Below are 18446 nucleotides of genomic sequence, written 5' to 3' on the forward strand. Positions count from 1 at the left end.
CCCCCAACCCCACAGGCAGCTGATGGGGGCAGGGAAGGTGAGGGGCTGCAGGCACAGATGGGAAGAGAGCAGGCACATAAAAAGGCGGGTTGCCCCGCCCCTCTGGTAGCTGTATTCCTGAAGGGGGGTGGTGGGTTACTGCATGTTGGTTTTCAAGTTAGCAACTTGGGCTTTCTAGATTCAGCTCTTTCTCTCTTGAAGATGCTCCTACTTGCTTCTGGTTCTTTCTCGCTCCTACTAAAGCAAAAAGAATTCGGAACTAACAAAAGCCTGCCTTGGCCCGTTTCCACTGGTGCTATCCGCAGCCTTCTCTTTGCACCAATAAATCTCTTATTTCTAAACTTCTTCCTCAAAAGAAAATTGGGAATGGCACAGCTTTAGTCCCGGGTTCTAAGGTGAAACTGTTGGCTTCTCCAGAAGTACAGGACAAGAAAGAGTTGGCTGAGCCCCTAATGACCCAACCTCAAGGGATAGTATAGCAGGGTTTCTAAAATTTCCTCCTCTCACTCCCCCACATCACTGTGAAAACCTGTGTTCTCCTGCAAAGTTTGTAGGTTGGAAGATGGGAAACTTCAAGGGACTGGGGTTATTATTGTCTGCCTTCTGTGAGGATCAGAGCAGCCTAACCCTAGTAGGACCATAAAGAGAAGGAAAGCTGGAGGTGGGGGGGAGTGGGATGGGAGGTGTGTGAAATAAAACGAACCTAAGATCCTGTGCTGACCTGTAGGCCTTTCAGCATCTAGGTTACTCCCCTTTTCTGAGCGACAGGGAAGTGGCTGCTGTTCCAGGGCCCTAAGTACCAGGCGCTGTCTTCTAGGTGCCACTTTATCTGTTCCTCTTGGGGTTGTGGCAGGCTGGCTAAGTGGCTCCTCAGACCTGAACTGCTAACCGGGGACTCAGCCCAGTCTCCCCTCTGACCCAGCCACATAAGTACTGGCCACACAGCATCCGTAAGAAGGCACTTGACACAACTAAGATAAGGATCTTGCTGCAGCTCTCTCCAAAGTTTAGGATGCCGTTCCTTCTGGGCAGTGGGTGACTAAAACTAGTCCCTTTATATGCCTTTGATGTATGTTGTCTTAGTATTGGCTTCTGCTGTGTATTGGTCACATAGATAATCTATTTTCATAGTCTCTTCTCTTACGGTTTATTGTGGGGTAGTGTGGTTCCCTGTGCTATCCCGGTGGGATCTTGTTCACCCATTCTGTGTGTAGTGGTTTGTATCTACTGGTCACGAATGCCTAACCCCTCCCCACCTCCACCTTGGCAATCACAGTCTGTTCTCTATTAGACCCTACTAATTATATCAACTGAATATTCATGGGATGAAGGAGAAGTGGCGAGAGGTGCTTATCAGCATAGCTGACCCCTAGAAGGCCCTTGGGACCATGTCTCTCTAACGTAATGAAGCGGGGCTATGCTGTCTCCTATCACAGAAATGCTCTCTGGGTACCAGACTGTCAGCAAGGACATGAGCCAGAGAACTTGGGTATTTGTGCAGGTTGAAACAGCATTCTAAGAGCTTGTTACAAACTAAAACTGAACCCAGATCACTTTTTTCCCTTAACCTGGCAAGGATTTAATACCCCTTATCAATAGCACCACTCTAAGACTCAGCTTGTTAATGAAGTGAACCCAGGTCATTCTTCCCTTAACCTGGAAAGGCTTTTAACACCCTTTATCAATCACAACAGTTCTCTGGTCAGGATTCATGTTTCCAAAAGGAAATGACCTTAATCCCAGTTGCAGTGTTTCATGGCGACACACAGGTACCCTTGTGTCTTGTCTGTTCGGTCTTTCTCGAAGCAACATAACTAGGAACTGGTGTAGAACCAATTTAGACCCAGTTCTACTCTTGTCAGCTGGTTTCTATTCCTTCTGTTCTTATGCTGGAACCACGTGAATTCAGTTGTAACCTCACTTCTTCCTATCCTTGTAAACTTAGGCTTTCTCTGCTGCTGCAATGCCAAAAGTTTTGGCAATATACTACCACTAATCTCAACAATCCTTTAGAATTTTAGTGGGAGGGATTGAGTAAATGACCTTTGTTATTGAAACTTTTGTTCTTAAAGTTATACTACTAGATTGAATTACAGCCGTGCCATGTTGCCCATGCACGGAGAGGGATTTCAATTATCCAAACAATCTTTGGGAAGGGTGATTTAAAAAAAACAAAAAAACCTTACTAATCATACGTATAACCGGTACTTGATCCAATTCACTGGGAGACCTAAAAGTACTCAAATCTGTTTCAGTATCTGGGATATCTCTTAAAACTCTCTTGAAACAGTTACTCTTTACTAAAGAAGAAGAAAAAAAAAAATCCCAGGAATAATCTTAGTAAGATGCATCTTAATTCTATTCCAAACAAAATGGTGCTAAGTGTGAAGTGGGGGTAGAAGCAGAAATTTTTTACCCTTGGCTTCTGACAGTAGGGCTAGCTTTATGGGTTATGGGGTGGGTATCACATTCTATCACCCATACTCCAGAGTCTGGTGGTCGGTTTAATGCTCTACTATCCGCTTCATGAAATGCTTAATATTTCCTAGCACATGGTGAGCGGAAGAGGTACCCTGGGGGGACAGCCCCTTTGAAAGTGTTTGATCAAGCCTCAGTGCCTGAGGGTTCGGCCTCGGGCCCCTGGGCACAGTGCACAGCATGCCAGGCAATTGGCCCGGCCAGCCTCAGGGCTGGCTGAGCAGGTGACCAGGAAGGGACCTGGGTCCAGATTGGCAGTGGTGTCAGTGGCAGAAATGACTGCTATGCCTCCGGGGAATATAGAGGCCCAAGGCAGCCCTGGGAACTGTGAAAGGCCGACTTGCCTGTCAATTCCCCAAGAGGGCCCATCCCTGCTCTGCCACTTCTGCACAAACATTAACTACATAGTTTAGCGCTGGGCTAGGAACTGCTGGTACTCAGGCAGTAAACTGTTGTAAACCATAGATAAAAGCATACACGTGAATATTGCAATGAAGCATATCAGCTCTTAGAAGTATTCAGAGTTTTGTGGCTTTGAAAACTGCAACCTTATAAAACGCATCTGCAGGCTTACACAGAAATTAAAGTTTGTAGCTAGCAGTGGACAGAAAAGAGCTAATTTCCTGTGAACTTCAAATGAACAAATTACTAACTAGGAAGGTGACTGACTTTAAAATTTCTTGTAATTGGAGATACAACAGTAAGACATACAAATAAGTGTTCTCAATTACAGAAAATCATGAAGCCATGTTCAGCTTCTTGAACAACCTCTACAAGTTACAGGCAATATCAGAAAATACTGAAATGCCACTATAATTTTTAAAATTCAGGTTACACAACTGACTTAAGGAGAATAAATCTTGTCCTCCAAGCCATTAGCTCAAATAACTAAAGCATATTTCAGTTTTCATCAGAAATACTTTCAGTATTGTCACCTTTTTAAAAAATTCTTCACAGCTCCAGAAATAGCTACATCAGCAGAAAGTCTCAATTAAAAATCAAACAATTGTATGCATTTGCCAAGATGATCCTTTATATTGATTGCAAATGAACTGGCTAAAAGCATACATGTTGATGACTTAAACACAGCTGTAGAAAAGTGAGTTAAATCTTATGCTCAATCAACATATCCCATTTAATATTTTAAAGTTATAAGACTACATGTATTAAATTATAAACCATTAATAAAGGTAACAGTTATTACTTAAGACATAAAAGTATTTTCAGGAAAACCCTCTATTTTAGTACCTCTAGCGGCACTTTTTCCTACTCTCTAAACAAGGGGTCCCACATTTTCATTTTGTGCTGGGGCCCACAAACTGTCCACCTCAATAGAAAGATGTAGCGTTGATGCTCTTCTGCAGACATCTTCTCCTTAAGTTCTTCACACAACGTGAACTGATAGGGTGATTTTGCTCATGAGAAATAGAAACGTTTTCATGTTTAAAAGAGCACTTGCCTTTCAACTCGAAACAGCACACTTGAATATGCTTTGTCCCTGAATTATTAGCCTCAGCCTCTCAGCCCTCTGGCTCTTTCCTACCTACTTGCTTTTGGAGATGGCTAGTTCCATGGTGTGTGGAACACAAGGCGGTTGTATCCTTACCAATAAGAGGATGTTTCATAGTTTTCATTCAATTTAATATTTCCCCATTGACTTACCATTCATAACTCCGTGTCCATTTTGTTTGACTTTATCCTGAGCGTCTTGGTCAGTCTGACAGTGACAAGAGGCTCAGGTGTTCTGGTGGCCTCCAGTGTGAGGCTTGCAAGATTTATGTCTAGACAGCTGTGTGCAGAAACCTCTCTGCACATGGAGATCAACATATCCCCAAAGGATATAGCAAGTAAAACTAGAAGAATAATGAAGAAAAATGACAGGCGCACAGAAGGGGAACAAACAGGGTATGCCTCTGGTAAATAACTCCCTGAAGGACTCTTAGAAAAGACTTACTGATTAATTGAATCAATCCATCATCCTTGGGTGACAGCATCAATTTGCAATCTTTTGGGGGAATTGTTTTATTTCATTGCTGTTGCAGCTTAAATTCATATGAGGGTAGAAGGAGAGGTTAAAAATACACCCATTTTATTATTAAGGTACCACAATTCTATGCTCTCATGGTAGAAAAGGCTTACATCGATTTTAATAGTGGATTAAACTGTGTCAGAACATGTGGCTTATACAAGGATTTTTTTCCTCTGAATCTTCTACAGAAATAAACTTTCAATACCCATCAAAATTTTAAGCTCACTTGTTCTTAAACTCCGTGATCTTTAAGGATTTTTGGAAAACAATCTCTAATTCTAGAGAATATAAAAAGACCCGTCTTTATCCCTTCTAGGAGGAACTCGCCTACATTTTCTTCGAGGTCACCAGCAGTCATAGCTCATGAAACTTGTGTGCAAGTCTCAGTGGTTAATTGAGACCCTTGAATATATCCTCTGGTTCAAACTTTTTCGAATTAAAAAGGCATAGAGTATATATATGTCTTGGAGATTTTGCTCTCATAGCTATTAAAAGTGAATGTTTTCAAGAGATGAACAGTTTTAAGTTGGACATAATATATCAATCATAGATTCCCCCCCACTCCCCACCTTGGGAATGGGTGGAAGGTAGATGTAATACAATGAAAAGAGGATTGAACATGGATCCAAAGCAGAGATTCACATGTGATGAGAATAATTTGGGCTTCATTTTTATAGCATAAGGATCTTGCTATCAAAGCTTCCTGAGTATAAGCATGGAGTGGCATAATGTTACATAAGACTGATAATGTCTGAAGGAAGATTATCTTGATCATGTACTCGGGATGGAACAGTTTGAGTAATCTTAACCTAATACTATCTAATCTAAAAAGAAATAGAAAAACTTCTAACCCTGAAAATGAACATAATTGATGATAATATATCAAATACATGTTGATATATAGGTATATATTCTAATATAATAGTAACATGTAAATGAAAAGTGTTGCTTGCCATTACCAGTAAACAAAGGATGCTGAGGCCATTAAGCCAGTAGCCAGTGGCTCCTGACTACATCCTGAAGGGATTCAGGATGGAGAAAAGCAGGATACTGGCCCTAGAAAAAGTGCCTATCAAAAGAATGACTTCAGTGAGCCCAGCCTCTCAGACCTTTTCATACACTGAAAAGCACTGAACTTAATGTCTGATCTGAACAGCAATCTTTCGATATTCTGACTACCTAGTTCTTGTTGCAGAACTCTTCTAGCTCCTCCCCTCACTCCTCGGAGCAGTCCTTTAGTCCTGAGAGGCTTTCTTCCAGGCTTAGGTCCTCAGAAAATCCACTAAATAAATCCTAATTTTCAACTTTAGGTTGTGAATTTTCTTCAGCTGACACAGTATATTTAACATTGAAACTATACTGAAGTCAATACACAATTCAGAGGCATTTTCTGATCTTATATTCTTCCTTATCAGTGTTCACTTGACTTACACAGTCCAGAGTCACTTGACAAATCCACTTGTCCTGGATGTGGCTCACTCTATTCTGACCAGAGTACCCATACTAGAATTTGTTGCAGAATGGCAAGGCATTTACTCAACTTCACAGTGTATGCCTAAAATGCAATCTCTTAACCTCTGTGGGCCTTAGTTTACTGTTGCTGTAATGAATGGGTTTGTTCTACAATACGATCAATCTAAAATGAGATTCTGAGTTCGAATTGACTACTTGTTATATTGGGATATTTTGGATAGTTGCTTCACTGTATCAGGGATGGTTTTTTAGTAGCTACCAGGTGAAGAGCTTGGTATCACCTGTTATTTACCAAATGCATAGCTTCTTTAATGGAGAGCTCCCGAGTAAGGAACTTGTGTAGGGTTGATCTATTCGCTTTTGCCTTTTTATGCAACTGAGACCTTGTGCGCATTTGCCCTCACAGTAGGACGCAACATCCTGACTATCATCCACACTTCCTTCAATAAACCTGAATCCGATACATCTCACACAGGGAACAAAATTGAAAAGTAGGCAAGGCTCTCTCTCCATGTGGCCCGGGAGTGAAATGCTGCAAGTTGACCTTCAACTTCTTGGAAGGCTGCCTTAAAGCCTTTCAATTTTGGAGTTTGGCTTCTGGGGGACTAGCGTGCCCCCCCAGAAGTAGGATTAAGAGGTAGGATGTAACCCCATCATCAGCCTGGAACAGCTTGAGCCCTCTCTCCCTTGAGCACATATGGGAAATAGTTAAACCTAAGGCCATTCTATTACAAATGCCAGGGGGTAGTCTTTTCTACTTGCCTCTCCTCTGCTGTAGCTGTCATCAAAGACTATATCATCAAAGGGGCAATACGTGAGTATTTTAAATTGGCATACCAAAAAAAAAAAAAAAAAAAACCCTAAGTTAACCAAAGGTTTTTAGTATAGTGCCCTCGGTCAGCTGTTAGCCTGATGCTAACTATCAATTCCAGATAGAGGAGGAAAAAGCAGTTCTCCCAATGACAGCAAGTCTATTCCAGGCAGTCTTGTAAAAGAACTGTCAGTAGATAATGAAAGTACCTGCTACCTATGACTGAGCTAAAGTAGTGGCAAACCTGGCAATTCCTTTTTACTGCTGAGACGTCCCTCTATGGCATAGAACATCAACACACTGTAAGTGAACTAGGGTTTCCCTGTCAATGACCTACTCAAATACACTCTGAGAAGGAACAAGAGCTTTCAGGGATGGCTCAGAAACTTGATTGTTTTTCCATTTATTTTTAAAATGCAAATTACACTAGTAAGTCAAAAAAATCACTCTGTTAAAAATACATTCAGAATTAACAAACGGAAAAAAAAAGACACATCAGGATTGTAACTCTTGCCTTCTGAATATTAGGTTTATAACAAAAGCTCAGCCTAGAAAAATAGCATTCTTCACCGGATTTTGAGGAGGATACAGCTGTACAACTTCGATGTTTATTCCCAGATAGAATCACATGACTGTGCTCCCTGTCCACTGAATCCTTTTTAGTAGTCAACAACTGTTTTTGAAAATTTGGGTCATGATGATAGTAAATAGATGGTAACTTGGCTGCAACTTAAAGCAGGAATATGAAGGTTTATTAATCCATATACATGTCTCATAAGGTGGAATTGCATCCCAGCAGGAATGTACAGTGAAACCTCATTTTTGTAGTCACATTAATAGTCACATTAGTTTTCCGGCATGTATAGTATTTATATTAAGAATCAAAGGACGATAACATTGGTAAAGTTTCTCATACACTTAACATGCATGTCACTAAAGTGAGGTTTCACTGACATGTTCTATACATGTATATATGGACAAACATAGACCACTGAGAATTCAAGCACACGTGCTGGAACCTTTTTTGTAGTTTATGTTCTAATAGTAACCTTTGTCCCTTTGTCATTTTCAAATTCATGTGTGTGTAGATCAGACATCCATGCAGACACAGGAATGGGACTGATTAATGTAGATTTGGATGAGCTAATATCCAAAGTAGGTTAGCCCAGTAACAAACCTCATAGAAACCAAGAGGAAAAAGTTGCTTCATGCCAATCTCTAACTTTTCAAGTCAATTTCACTGCATTTAAGGATGGTGTATTATTACTTTTGGAAAAATACTGAACTTATTATCTCAGGTGGATCCCCAAAACTCATCTGAGTTCCTGACAAGCCTGAGCTAATTATGTGTTTCACTCATGAAAACCAAAGAATGCTTGAATATATAAAACAATTTTCTAGAATTCAGAATATTTCATAAACACATTGACCTACTATTAAGTTTCCAAAGGCATCTTGTTGCCAACTACGTTAACAGCACAGTTTTTTTTTCTGCCACAATAATACAGGAGGATTAAAATACACTCTAACACACAACAGATCCCCCAAATACCACAAAGATCTCAAATGTTTCACCAAGGTTAACTACTGCTCCCCCCGCCCACCCAGAAAATAATCTCGTACGCTGAAGTTAGGAAAAAAAGTTCATCTACATAGGGTCTTCCATTTGAATTAGATATAAAAGAGTAAACATAGCTAATACATATTCAGTTGGCCTCTGTTGATAGAAATCCACAGCTGTTTCTGTTAGTAAAAGACATTTGTAGATACTTAAAAAAGCACCTAGAGTGCAATAAATAAAACTGGTTAGAATTAAGCCATTTCTGATCTCTGCTTCCGGTAGATTAATGAGTTTAGTAGATTAATACATTTTTTGTCCCACCCAACCTCCTCTGAAGACTTTGAAGAATTATAAAGATGATGATTACAACTTGTTATTACTGGTCTCTTTTTGGCCACCATGGAGGCTCAATGGTAGAAGCACTTTGCTGACAGCTGGCAGTTTTCTTAGACAGTGGAGCTGCTGAGCTAGACAGTCTTGTTTCTTGACATGAGACACATAGACTCAAACCCATTCGGAATTAATAGCAGTGTGTTAGCCTAAAGGAAGTGACTCGGGGATGTATGCGCTGAGGTTCTCAAGCGCACAACTTAGGTGGGTTAAGGCAAGTATGTACGGTCTAGCCTTTAGGGCAAACAACCTGCCATTTCAGACTTCAGTTACTAGGTCGTCATGGCATGTTTTGTCTTTGCAATTACATTGCCTTCATAGCTGTGGCGCTATCAAGACACATGGTGCGCTAGAAAACGGGGCTTTCAAGCTAATGTGCCCTGGATGACTTTGCAGCTATGGGAGGCTGACTGGTTGAGCTGCAGAGGAGTTAGTGTCGGCCAGCAGAGAGCACCAACACGTTTCCTCAGGAACTTTCCAAAGGCCTGGGAGAAAGCAGCCTGCTTTCAGGAAATCCACCACAGGGCATGTCCTGCATGTTTATCTGTTTCAGTTAGAAAGAGGAGGCCAAGTATAATTGTGTGTGTGTCCCAGTGTATGTGAAGACTGTTTCTTTGTTAATATGTGTGTATATATATATATAAACTCAGTTGCTTCTTGCTCTTCAAAAAATGCAGGAGGCCACTGGGAAACAAGTTCTTTGAGGGGTCCAGGAGCTGATGTACTGAAGCCATTTGTATTACTTCGACCTGAGAGAGAGAGAGAGGGGGATAGAGAGATTTTTTAATCAAGGGGAAGAGCTCAGCACCTTTTCTTACCTCTCCAAGCACAAGAGAAGTCCCACCCCCCACCAAAAAGTCCAAAGCCCAAATTGTGCTTTAAATAGACAGTTCTCCTTTTTTCCCCTCAGTACAACCTTCTGGATAGAAAGGCCACTTAACGGTAATTTAAAATCCATTCTCTGGGGACGAATGACTACATATTGCTGTGCAATCAGGCTGCCAGAGGGAATGAGACATTTTCAAATGTGGTCTGATATTCTATGGGATGTTCTCACACTTCAGGGAGCCCAACAGACCTCCACCTGCTTTGGCACGTGGGTCAGTGGGTAGTCAAAGCAGCTGGTTTTTTAGAAAATTTACCCACGGACATGGGAATGTTTTTTGTGCAATTTCATAGCCCTTATTTGTTTCAAAGAGCTTTATCAAACTACATGACAAATGAGTGAAAACGTTTCTATTGTAGATAATCTGAAAAATTATGCACGAAGAATATTCACCCAACTTAATTTACAAAAGACTGTCTAGTCACTGACGACAGAAGTGAAATATGGCTGTGAACGGAGGTCAGTTAGGGCAGTGTTTTCGAAGCTTTGTCCAGGCTCTGAGCCACAGAAGATTTGCTGGGTATAATGGAAACCCCATAGCTACAAGTGCCTTGCTTTTAAGCATTTGTTTTCCTTCTAAGGAACTGCTTTGATTTCCAGTTGCTATATAATATCGGGGTACTTAAACTGGCCCATGATGCTAAATTACTCTTACTTTGAGACTTATTTGTGGCAGGTTGACAGGAGAGAAGGTCCACCCCAAAGAACAAAGACAAAGGAGATGCTCAGGTCTCTGCCCACCCCCCCCCCCACCCCAGCAGGGGATGATTTGTATACATGAATAAACGTTTGGGTCCCATGGGGTTTTAATAGGCAGTGGCTTTCCAATGATTGTTTTGAAAGGCTACACAGCTGATAAAGCTCTTCATTCAACAGCACAGAATGTGAAGTCAAAAGGGAATAAAGGGAATGTAGGAAAAGGGGAGGGTACAGACATGTATGGAGCCATGGCAGCTAAGTTAGTGTGAGAAATCTGGGAATGAAATGTCCGTGTACTAACAGTCCATCTAAGAATTTAGGTGGTGGGGGGGACTAAGGGGTCAGCAAAACTAGTGGATAATTGGGCCTGTGTAACTAATAAGCTATATGATCTTTATTTTTCTTTCATCCAGTTTTCTCATCTGAAAAATCTTAGTGTTCGAGTACTTGAGGTCCACTAAAGGATGCTTTGTAGAAGGGGTGGTAGTAGTAATTTGACTAGTGACTTGTTAAACATTTAACTCATTTCATGAGCAGTGAGACTTGAATGTGCTTGTAATTTTACCATTTCCAGGCAGTAGGGAGAAAAACTATTACTTTTTGGTTTAGCATTTAAAAGTAATCTATTAAGTTTTGTCTTCGAGGAATATCATGCTAGATATTTGAGTCTTCAAAGCCATATTGGAAGTATAAATGTCTGGTTTGAAACTATTCTTGATTATGTAAAACTATCATTCTCATGTTATACCTGATCCTTACATAGTGGTTACTTCCCACTTATGTTTTGCTCAAATTGATCATTAATATGGACTGCAATGTAACGTGATAAGTTATATGATACTGTCAGAAACAAGAAATTACAGGACTTATAGATGTTCTGGTCTTCTCTTGAGCGCAAATACATTGTTACTTGGGCTGATATATGCAATGTATTTACGGAGGAAATCTTTCAGGAAATAATACAGTATATGTTGATTTCTGACTCGATAAATTCTTTGAGTAATATAGGAACAATGCTATGTAACCAATAATTCGTTAGGATATGTCACATGTTGTAATGCTCTACAAGCATTATTTTATATAAATTCAGAACAATTATATGAAGGACATATGCTCTCATCTCTCGCAGGTGAGGAAACAGGCTTGGTGAGAAGTTATTCAAATAAATTTATGTCCAAGGCCATAAACCATTTTTATCTCATGCAGTCTGCCTTCAGTAGTTCATCTTAGCCACTTCTTTCTGCTTTGTCTTTAAGTAGAACTTTACTCAAGACTGTTAGAATATTGAAGAATGATAGTCTTATCACTCTTTAAGCTGTCTATTCTTGGAGGATGGAAATGGTGTAGTATAAATAAAAATACAACTATAATATGGGGTGAAATAAAAATACTGGGAAAAAGATTTAAGAAATGTTTCATAAAGGAGATATATTTGAAGATACAACTTTGAAGGACAGTGGGATATAGAAGAGTGAAATTTGGAAGTGTCAAAAGAATACTACACATTTGCAGAAGTCAAGAGTTTTATTTGGCTGGGGGGGCGGTGAATGGATAAGGAGAGAGATGGGACACTCTGCCCTCAATAGATAAGCTTTAGGAAGCAGGTGCCAATTCCTACTCATTACATTTTTTTCTAGTGTCTCCCAGCATCTTTATGTGGTTGAGGCTCAAAAGTTATTATAGGTTGAAGCGAATAAATAATGTCTCAATAGAACATTGAGGCCAGACCAGATTTGCAAAGTCTGAGAGAGTTTGGACCTTTGTTCAGTAGGTAATAAGGAATCACTGATGGTTTGGGGGCAGGGGCCTAACATAGTGGTACTTTAAGAAGTTAACTCGGCAGTCACATGGAAGATGAGATAGGGGTTCTAAAATAGACTGGGAAACTTGAGGTAGTGCATGCCTGAGTCAGGGCAGTAGTTGTGGAGATGTAAAAGACAGAAGTGTGATGTGCCCTGTTTACAGAAAGGATGCTTTGAGTGACATATAGCATTGGCTGATTTCTGAACTGATGAGGTCTTTTTTATGAGTGGTGTTACCAAATGCTTTGGGGGAACTACAAGAGACACACACAATGCAGTCGTGATGCATAGATCGTTCTATTTGTAAAGAGAAGCTTAAAAGGGGGGGGATGTATAAGCATTACCTTAATCTCTCTGGAGGAGAAACTTCCCCCAAACACACTTATCCTAACACACTAACAATATTAAAAGGTAAAATGATTCAATGGTGGAGGACAACGATGACAAACACATATCTTCAAAGAGAAGCTCACATTTCAAAATGAATTGGAATCTTACTTTCTATTTTGATCTTCGCTTGCAATTCAGCATATCACTTGATGCTGATATATAGAATTTGTTATCAGTTGTTATCCAAGGGAATTTGCCTAAACACAGATATAAAAATCAGGCTCTGATTGTATGTCTGCTCTCGAGTGCTAGAGTTAAGGGTCTGATAAGTTTCAGTGTTAATATTCTGGTTTCACTTGGACTTTCCACACCAGAAAAATGATAGGAGTATTATGGCCTTAAAATTTTTAAGCCTTAGATATAATTAAGGTGATAAACTTGTCACTTATCTAAATGAGAACATTTTTAAGAGTAGTAGGGAGTTCTGGTAATAATTACACCAGGATAACCCATGTAAATTGAGACTATACTGGGAAAACCAGAACGTATGGTTCACATAGTTACACATGACTACCTACAACGTTATCACTTTAAAAATATACAACTTTTGGGTAAAGAAATCGCATATTGGGTTTTTAGCCATGTAGTTGTTACTTATGTAAGACTTGAGAGATGGCTTTTCTGATAAACCTTAAATTATGCATGAAATGTCATCAGAATTATCTGAAAACATTATAAAAGAAAATACTGGAAGTATATGACTGGAGGGAAGCTGCACATCATCTGCTGTGTCACAATGACCTGTACTTAATCAGTTTTAAGTATCCCAGAAGGATGCCTCCAAATAAAGTACTTACATGTACATAGGCTGTAGTTGTAAATGAGATGTCTTCTGAGGCCCCTGATAGCCATAAGAGTCAAAGCCACCTATGAAATCAACTGCAAAGGGACAGTTGCCTTAGTTATTTAACATAAGAGATAACCATTCACAGTCCATATTACAGAGATAATCAGTATAAACATTTTAATCATCTTGTGAAACCAGGAATAGCTAATTGTGGAAAGATAGTTCCTTCAAGGCTGTGATTCCCCTTCCCAACAATGAGATTCAATTATTGCTTTACAAGAATATTCACTTGGAAGAACAAATTATATACTCCTTTGAAGCAACCGAGACCTAATTGGAGTAATAAAATTCACTTGTACAATAAAGACGTGATATATCTTTTTGGTTAGTGTGTTTTTCCTGCAACACATTATACATGTAAAAATAATCGCTCAAGTGCATGGATCTATCACCAACTGCAGCACTAGTAATAACGCATCCTATGATTGTCAGCTACAAGGTGCTGTGGTGGAGCTCATGTAAGTTAACTCAACATGGCTGTCCCTGCCATTATGTGGTTTATAATCTCAAATAGACTTTGCTCCACCATCTGTATTTCCAATTGTCTAACTAAACATCTAAATGCAATGCATGTGTAGATATTTAAGGTGATGAGATATAACAAGAGTTACTGTGGTAGTGTTGTGGCCATTTTGGTACAATCTATCTCCTACTCCATATCTGCTTACAATGTAACCTTACAGTTTGAAGGTAGGTAGAACTTTGTGGCCACTTTGACCAATAAAGTATAGAAGTGACACTATGTGACTTCCAAGGCTAGATCAAGATAATGTCATGCACTTTTTCTTTGCTCCTTTGGGATGCTCTCTTTTGGAACACAGCCGCCAAACCTAAATTAGCCCACATGGAGAGATAATGGAGAACCCTTGGATGTGATTTAAGCTGACAGGCTAGCTGAGGTCCCAGCTGATAGTCAGCATCAACACTCAGACATGTGAGAAACTGCCTCCAAATGATTCAAGCCCCAAGTTGTTGCGTCAACCCAGTGCTGGAGTGTTCCCAGCTGAGGCCCCTGACATCAGGGGTCAGAGACAAGCCATTCTCACTGTACCCTGTCTGAATTCTTAACCAAAGAATCCACTAGCATAATATTGTTTTACCCTACTACATTTTGGAAGCAACAGTCACTGAAACAATGAGTACTGTAAAAAGTTTTTTTCTTTTCCTGGACGTGATGGTTGTATGGCAGGGCTGAAAGAGGCAAAACGACAAAAAGCTGACAAGAGATGACAGAAGAAAGAAGGGAAGCTAGAGATTGAGGATGCTAGAGGTTATCTTTAATTTTCATAATCTTACTCTTCTGGTTTAGCTTTGACTAGTTTTTGTTTTCCTTTTAATATCCAGGTAGAAACTGCAGAAAGTAACAAAGTCCGTGATGTATGTTTGTCTGTTTAGTGGGGAAATCTGATTTCTTTTTAAATAGACTTTTTTAGGTTCACAGCAAAAGTGAGAAGTACTGAGTTCCCATAACCCCCTGCACCACACATGCACATCCTTCTGCACCAGAGCATTTGTTACAACTGATAAACCTACATTGACATGTCGTCATCACCCCAAAAGTCCAGAGTCTGCATTGGGATTCACTTCTGGTGTTTTAAATTCTATAAGTTTTGACAAATCCATAATGCATGTATCCACAGTTTTAGTATCATAGAGAATTTCCCTGCCCTAAAAACCCTGTGTTCTGCCTTTTTATCCTTCCCTTTCCCCTAATCTCTAGGAACCACTGATCATCTTACTGTCCCCATACTTCTGCCTTTTCCAGAATGTTATACAGTTGGACTCCTCTACAGTATCCAGCCTTTCCTGATTGGATTCGTTCATTTAGTAATATGCATTCAAGGTGCCTCCATGTCTATTTCTCACTTTTTTTTCATTATGATAACACTTTTACCAAGCCAGAATCTCTCTTCTGGTCAAATGTAGAATAGTACAACAGTCCTCACTTAACCACAGCAGGTGACACAGAACCAAGGTGAGAAAAGACCTGAATGTAATCGGGATGGATTTTTACTATTTCACTTGTGAGAGGGCATTCAAATTTCAACCAGAATCGAAGGGTACACTTTCTGTAATGTATTTTATGTACATGCCTGAGTTCATAGCCAACGAATTTATGTAAGATCAGTTTCCATGTGTAGTCATGCTCAGTAATGGTTTGGATGCCTGCCTAAAGGGAAGGAATAGGAATAAGCTGGATCCAGTGGACCACTAGGGTTGAGAGTGTGGTGGTCAGTCTAGCAAAGAACCAAGTCTACCATCTTTTACAGAATGGTGCTTCAACCACATCTGGAACTCTTTGGAGTGCCGTGTGTGTGAAGCACTTAAGTAGAAATGTTTTTCTCTCAAAATTGAATTACATCAGTTAGTTTACATCTTTTGAACACCCTTGATACCATTTTTGGTCTGTTTTCTGTTACTTATTTAGGCCCTAAAAGAGGCTACTAAATATTGTAGAACTTTTCTGAACAATGGGAGTCATGAAACATTTTGTACTTCTCTAAGTAATTGTGACTACATCTAGATGTTTGGCTCATGGCTCAATTTTGTTGTCTAGGAGAAAGTTGCTGCCTTTAACAGAACAAAAAAGAGGGAGGGAGGTGGTGGTTGGCTTCATTTGGACTCCCGGTGGGTAAGTTAGAAGTGGCACATACAAGCGGCAAGGACCAGGAAACACTTGGAAAAAGGGAAATGTAATTGTAATTGGTGCTAGAGCAAATTGGGGCTTGCTGGGATTTTAGATTAATTTCTGTGAATTTCTTCTTAGGTTTCAGTTAAGCACAAGAAAGCTACCTTCACCTGTCGTGTGACGAACCTACCTTTTTGTTGATTCCATCACTATAGTGTAAATCGCATGAAATTTACTATTTAGTACAGTAGCTTCAGAACAGTGTTGGGTTCTTAGAAGCCGTATTTAGTGAACTCTTTAGACTGTTTAAATAGGCAACTGAAGCATGGAAGATGCTGGTAAAACTTCTAAGTGAAATTTGAGTGCATTACTCATTTCAACATAAGGCCTTGAATAATAAGACCTTTTACAGAAGATTTAGACTATCAGTGGGTGTTTGAGAAACAACCTTTTGGATACCTATATAGGAAGAAGCCACCACTGAAGTCTTCTCAGTCTAGAAGGGTAGAAGAAACAAGGCTAGGACATCTTTTAGCATCAAAATGGCTAAGGAGAGAGGGTCATCCATTGATGGATGCTGTCAAGTGCTGCAAATGTTGATAAACTGGTAGGAAAAACACTTTTCTTGCCAGTTCATAGCATCCCTAAGCAAAGTCACATGATGGGGTTGAAGGTGAGAAGATAAAATTTATACTTAAAATTTTGCCTCTGTAGAGTGATTTGCTTTTGGTCCTCTGAAGACAACTCGGGAATGTTACCATTTTCCTTTGTGATTGTCGCAGCATTTTATCTTTGCCTTAATTTTCCTATCTGCGATATGGGTGTGTTTGTATCTATTGAACTATGGAGGCACAAGGAGGTCTAATTATTTTAAATTAGTAAAGTGCCATATCAGTTTAATCACTGATTTAATAACAATAATAGAATTTAGAAATTACCAAGGAAGAGGAAAAAATGCTTTTCGAATAAATATTCTTCATTCAAATGTTCCCTGTTGTGAGCTTCCCTTTTATTTAAACCTTTTAATCATGAACACTGAGTTCAGTGAACCTAAAACCACTTTAAAAAAAAATGCATGTTGGCAGGGGAGGTATTATAATATAAAACGCTAAAACACTACCTTGGTTATTAATGACAAAGCCACTAGTCAACACATTCGCTTTTGGAGACGGAGCTGGAATAGACCATGAGGGGAAATTTTAAAAGGCAGACAGCTAAGCCTAAATATTTGGAAGAACTCATTGAAAGACACTAAAGAATGTGTGGGCCTGTGAAAAGAGTGTAAATCCATTATCTCTGCAGGTAAGTATTTCAAGAGTACTTATCTCCAGTTGCAGAAAAGGAATTTGGAGCATAACCATCCACAGGCCAAATTCAAAAGACCTACCTTCCTCCCTCGAAGACTGACTTGGTGGCAGCATTTGTGCTTTTCCTGTGTGAGCTTGATGTGCTCATTCTGGACCCATACCTCTGAATGGACTCCGAGCTATTTTTTTTTTTTTTCTCTTGATTAGGAAAACACAGCCTTTTGTAGGGGCACTTCAGTCTGTTGCCTGAAATGTCACTAAAGTGTGACAGCACAGAGAGCTTCTGATGGGCGAAGCAGGCATTGAATGAAATGAGACTTATTAGCCGAATCAGTGCAGATGCTTTTCTTCCTAACCTTGTTCAGTAAACAGCATGGTCTTAGGGTCCTATTTTCTACGTTTCTCTCTTACTTGTAGCAGAAACGGATTTTCAGTAGCTTAAACTTGGTAACACTTTCACATGTGCTAAAACAAAAAAGCAGAAAGCAAATCACTTCAATGGCACAATAGTGAAATCTTTAGAGATCCTCTGAGTAATCCCCTTAAGCTGTTCTAAAAACTTATTTGCATTAGGTTTCCACTTGATAAACTGTTGTCTTTTTGCTCTTGTCTATTTCGCCAGTTCTGTGAGGCCTATATCGTAAATGAGATTTGAGTTTTCTGCTGAGACTGGGATCTTGCTATGGAATTGCCTTCTAAAAATCTAAGGCCATCATTGGCTACATCACAGGGAAACTGAAGTAAAGACCAGGGCTTGGGAGCCGGAAGACCGACCTAGACTCCAGTGTGCCTTCCCTTCTTACCAGCATCATACCCATAAGCAGGTCATGATTGCTCTGAGCCTTACTTTTTTCCTCTGAAGTGGGGATAATAATTCCAACTTCATGGAGTTATATGTATATATATCCCTTAGATGCATGTGCTTTATGGATACACACATGTACAAATAGTAGATTTGGGATTTCATCTCTTCTAGCAAGGGACTTATACAAAAACAATGATTCAAATTATGCTTTAAAATGCTTTTTTTTTTTTGACCAAAAAATTCCTGGGCCAGTGATTGAACTCATGCTACAACTGTAGCCAGAGCCATAGCAGTGACAACACAAGATCCTTAACCCACTGAGCCATGAGGGAACTCCTA

At 39.8% G+C, this 18446-nt stretch overlaps 1 protein-coding gene across 29 annotated transcripts in view; it reads right to left on the reverse strand.

The window, feature by feature from the left end:
• Nucleotides 1–7178: 7178 nt before the first annotated feature.
• The window catches only part of NKAIN2 (sodium/potassium transporting ATPase interacting 2), a 1025455-nt gene continuing 1014187 nt past the window's right edge, over nt 7179–18446 (reverse strand). For 15 of the 29 annotated variants that reach the window (XM_084957972.1, XM_084957888.1, XM_084957866.1 and 12 more), the window contains 3 exons: nt 13317–13398; nt 12628–12716; nt 7179–9491 (listed from right to left, as the gene is read on the reverse strand). In XM_084957972.1, coding sequence (XP_084814098.1) covers nt 13387–13398 — 12 coding nt within the window. In that variant the 3' untranslated portion in view covers nt 7179–9491; nt 12628–12716; nt 13317–13386. The remainder of the gene's footprint in view (nt 9492–12627; nt 12717–13316; nt 13399–18446) is intronic. The other 14 variants (XM_084957969.1, XM_021072801.2, XM_084957870.1 and 11 more) reach the window with 1 other exon arrangement.

This window comes from Sus scrofa, chromosome 1 (genome assembly GCF_054392235.1).
Source record: "Sus scrofa isolate SSC_HxYL_T2T_F1_AM1 chromosome 1, Sscrofa_HxYL_maternal_Yorkshire_Landrace_v2.0, whole genome shotgun sequence".
Taxonomy (NCBI): Eukaryota; Metazoa; Chordata; class Mammalia; order Artiodactyla; family Suidae; genus Sus; species Sus scrofa.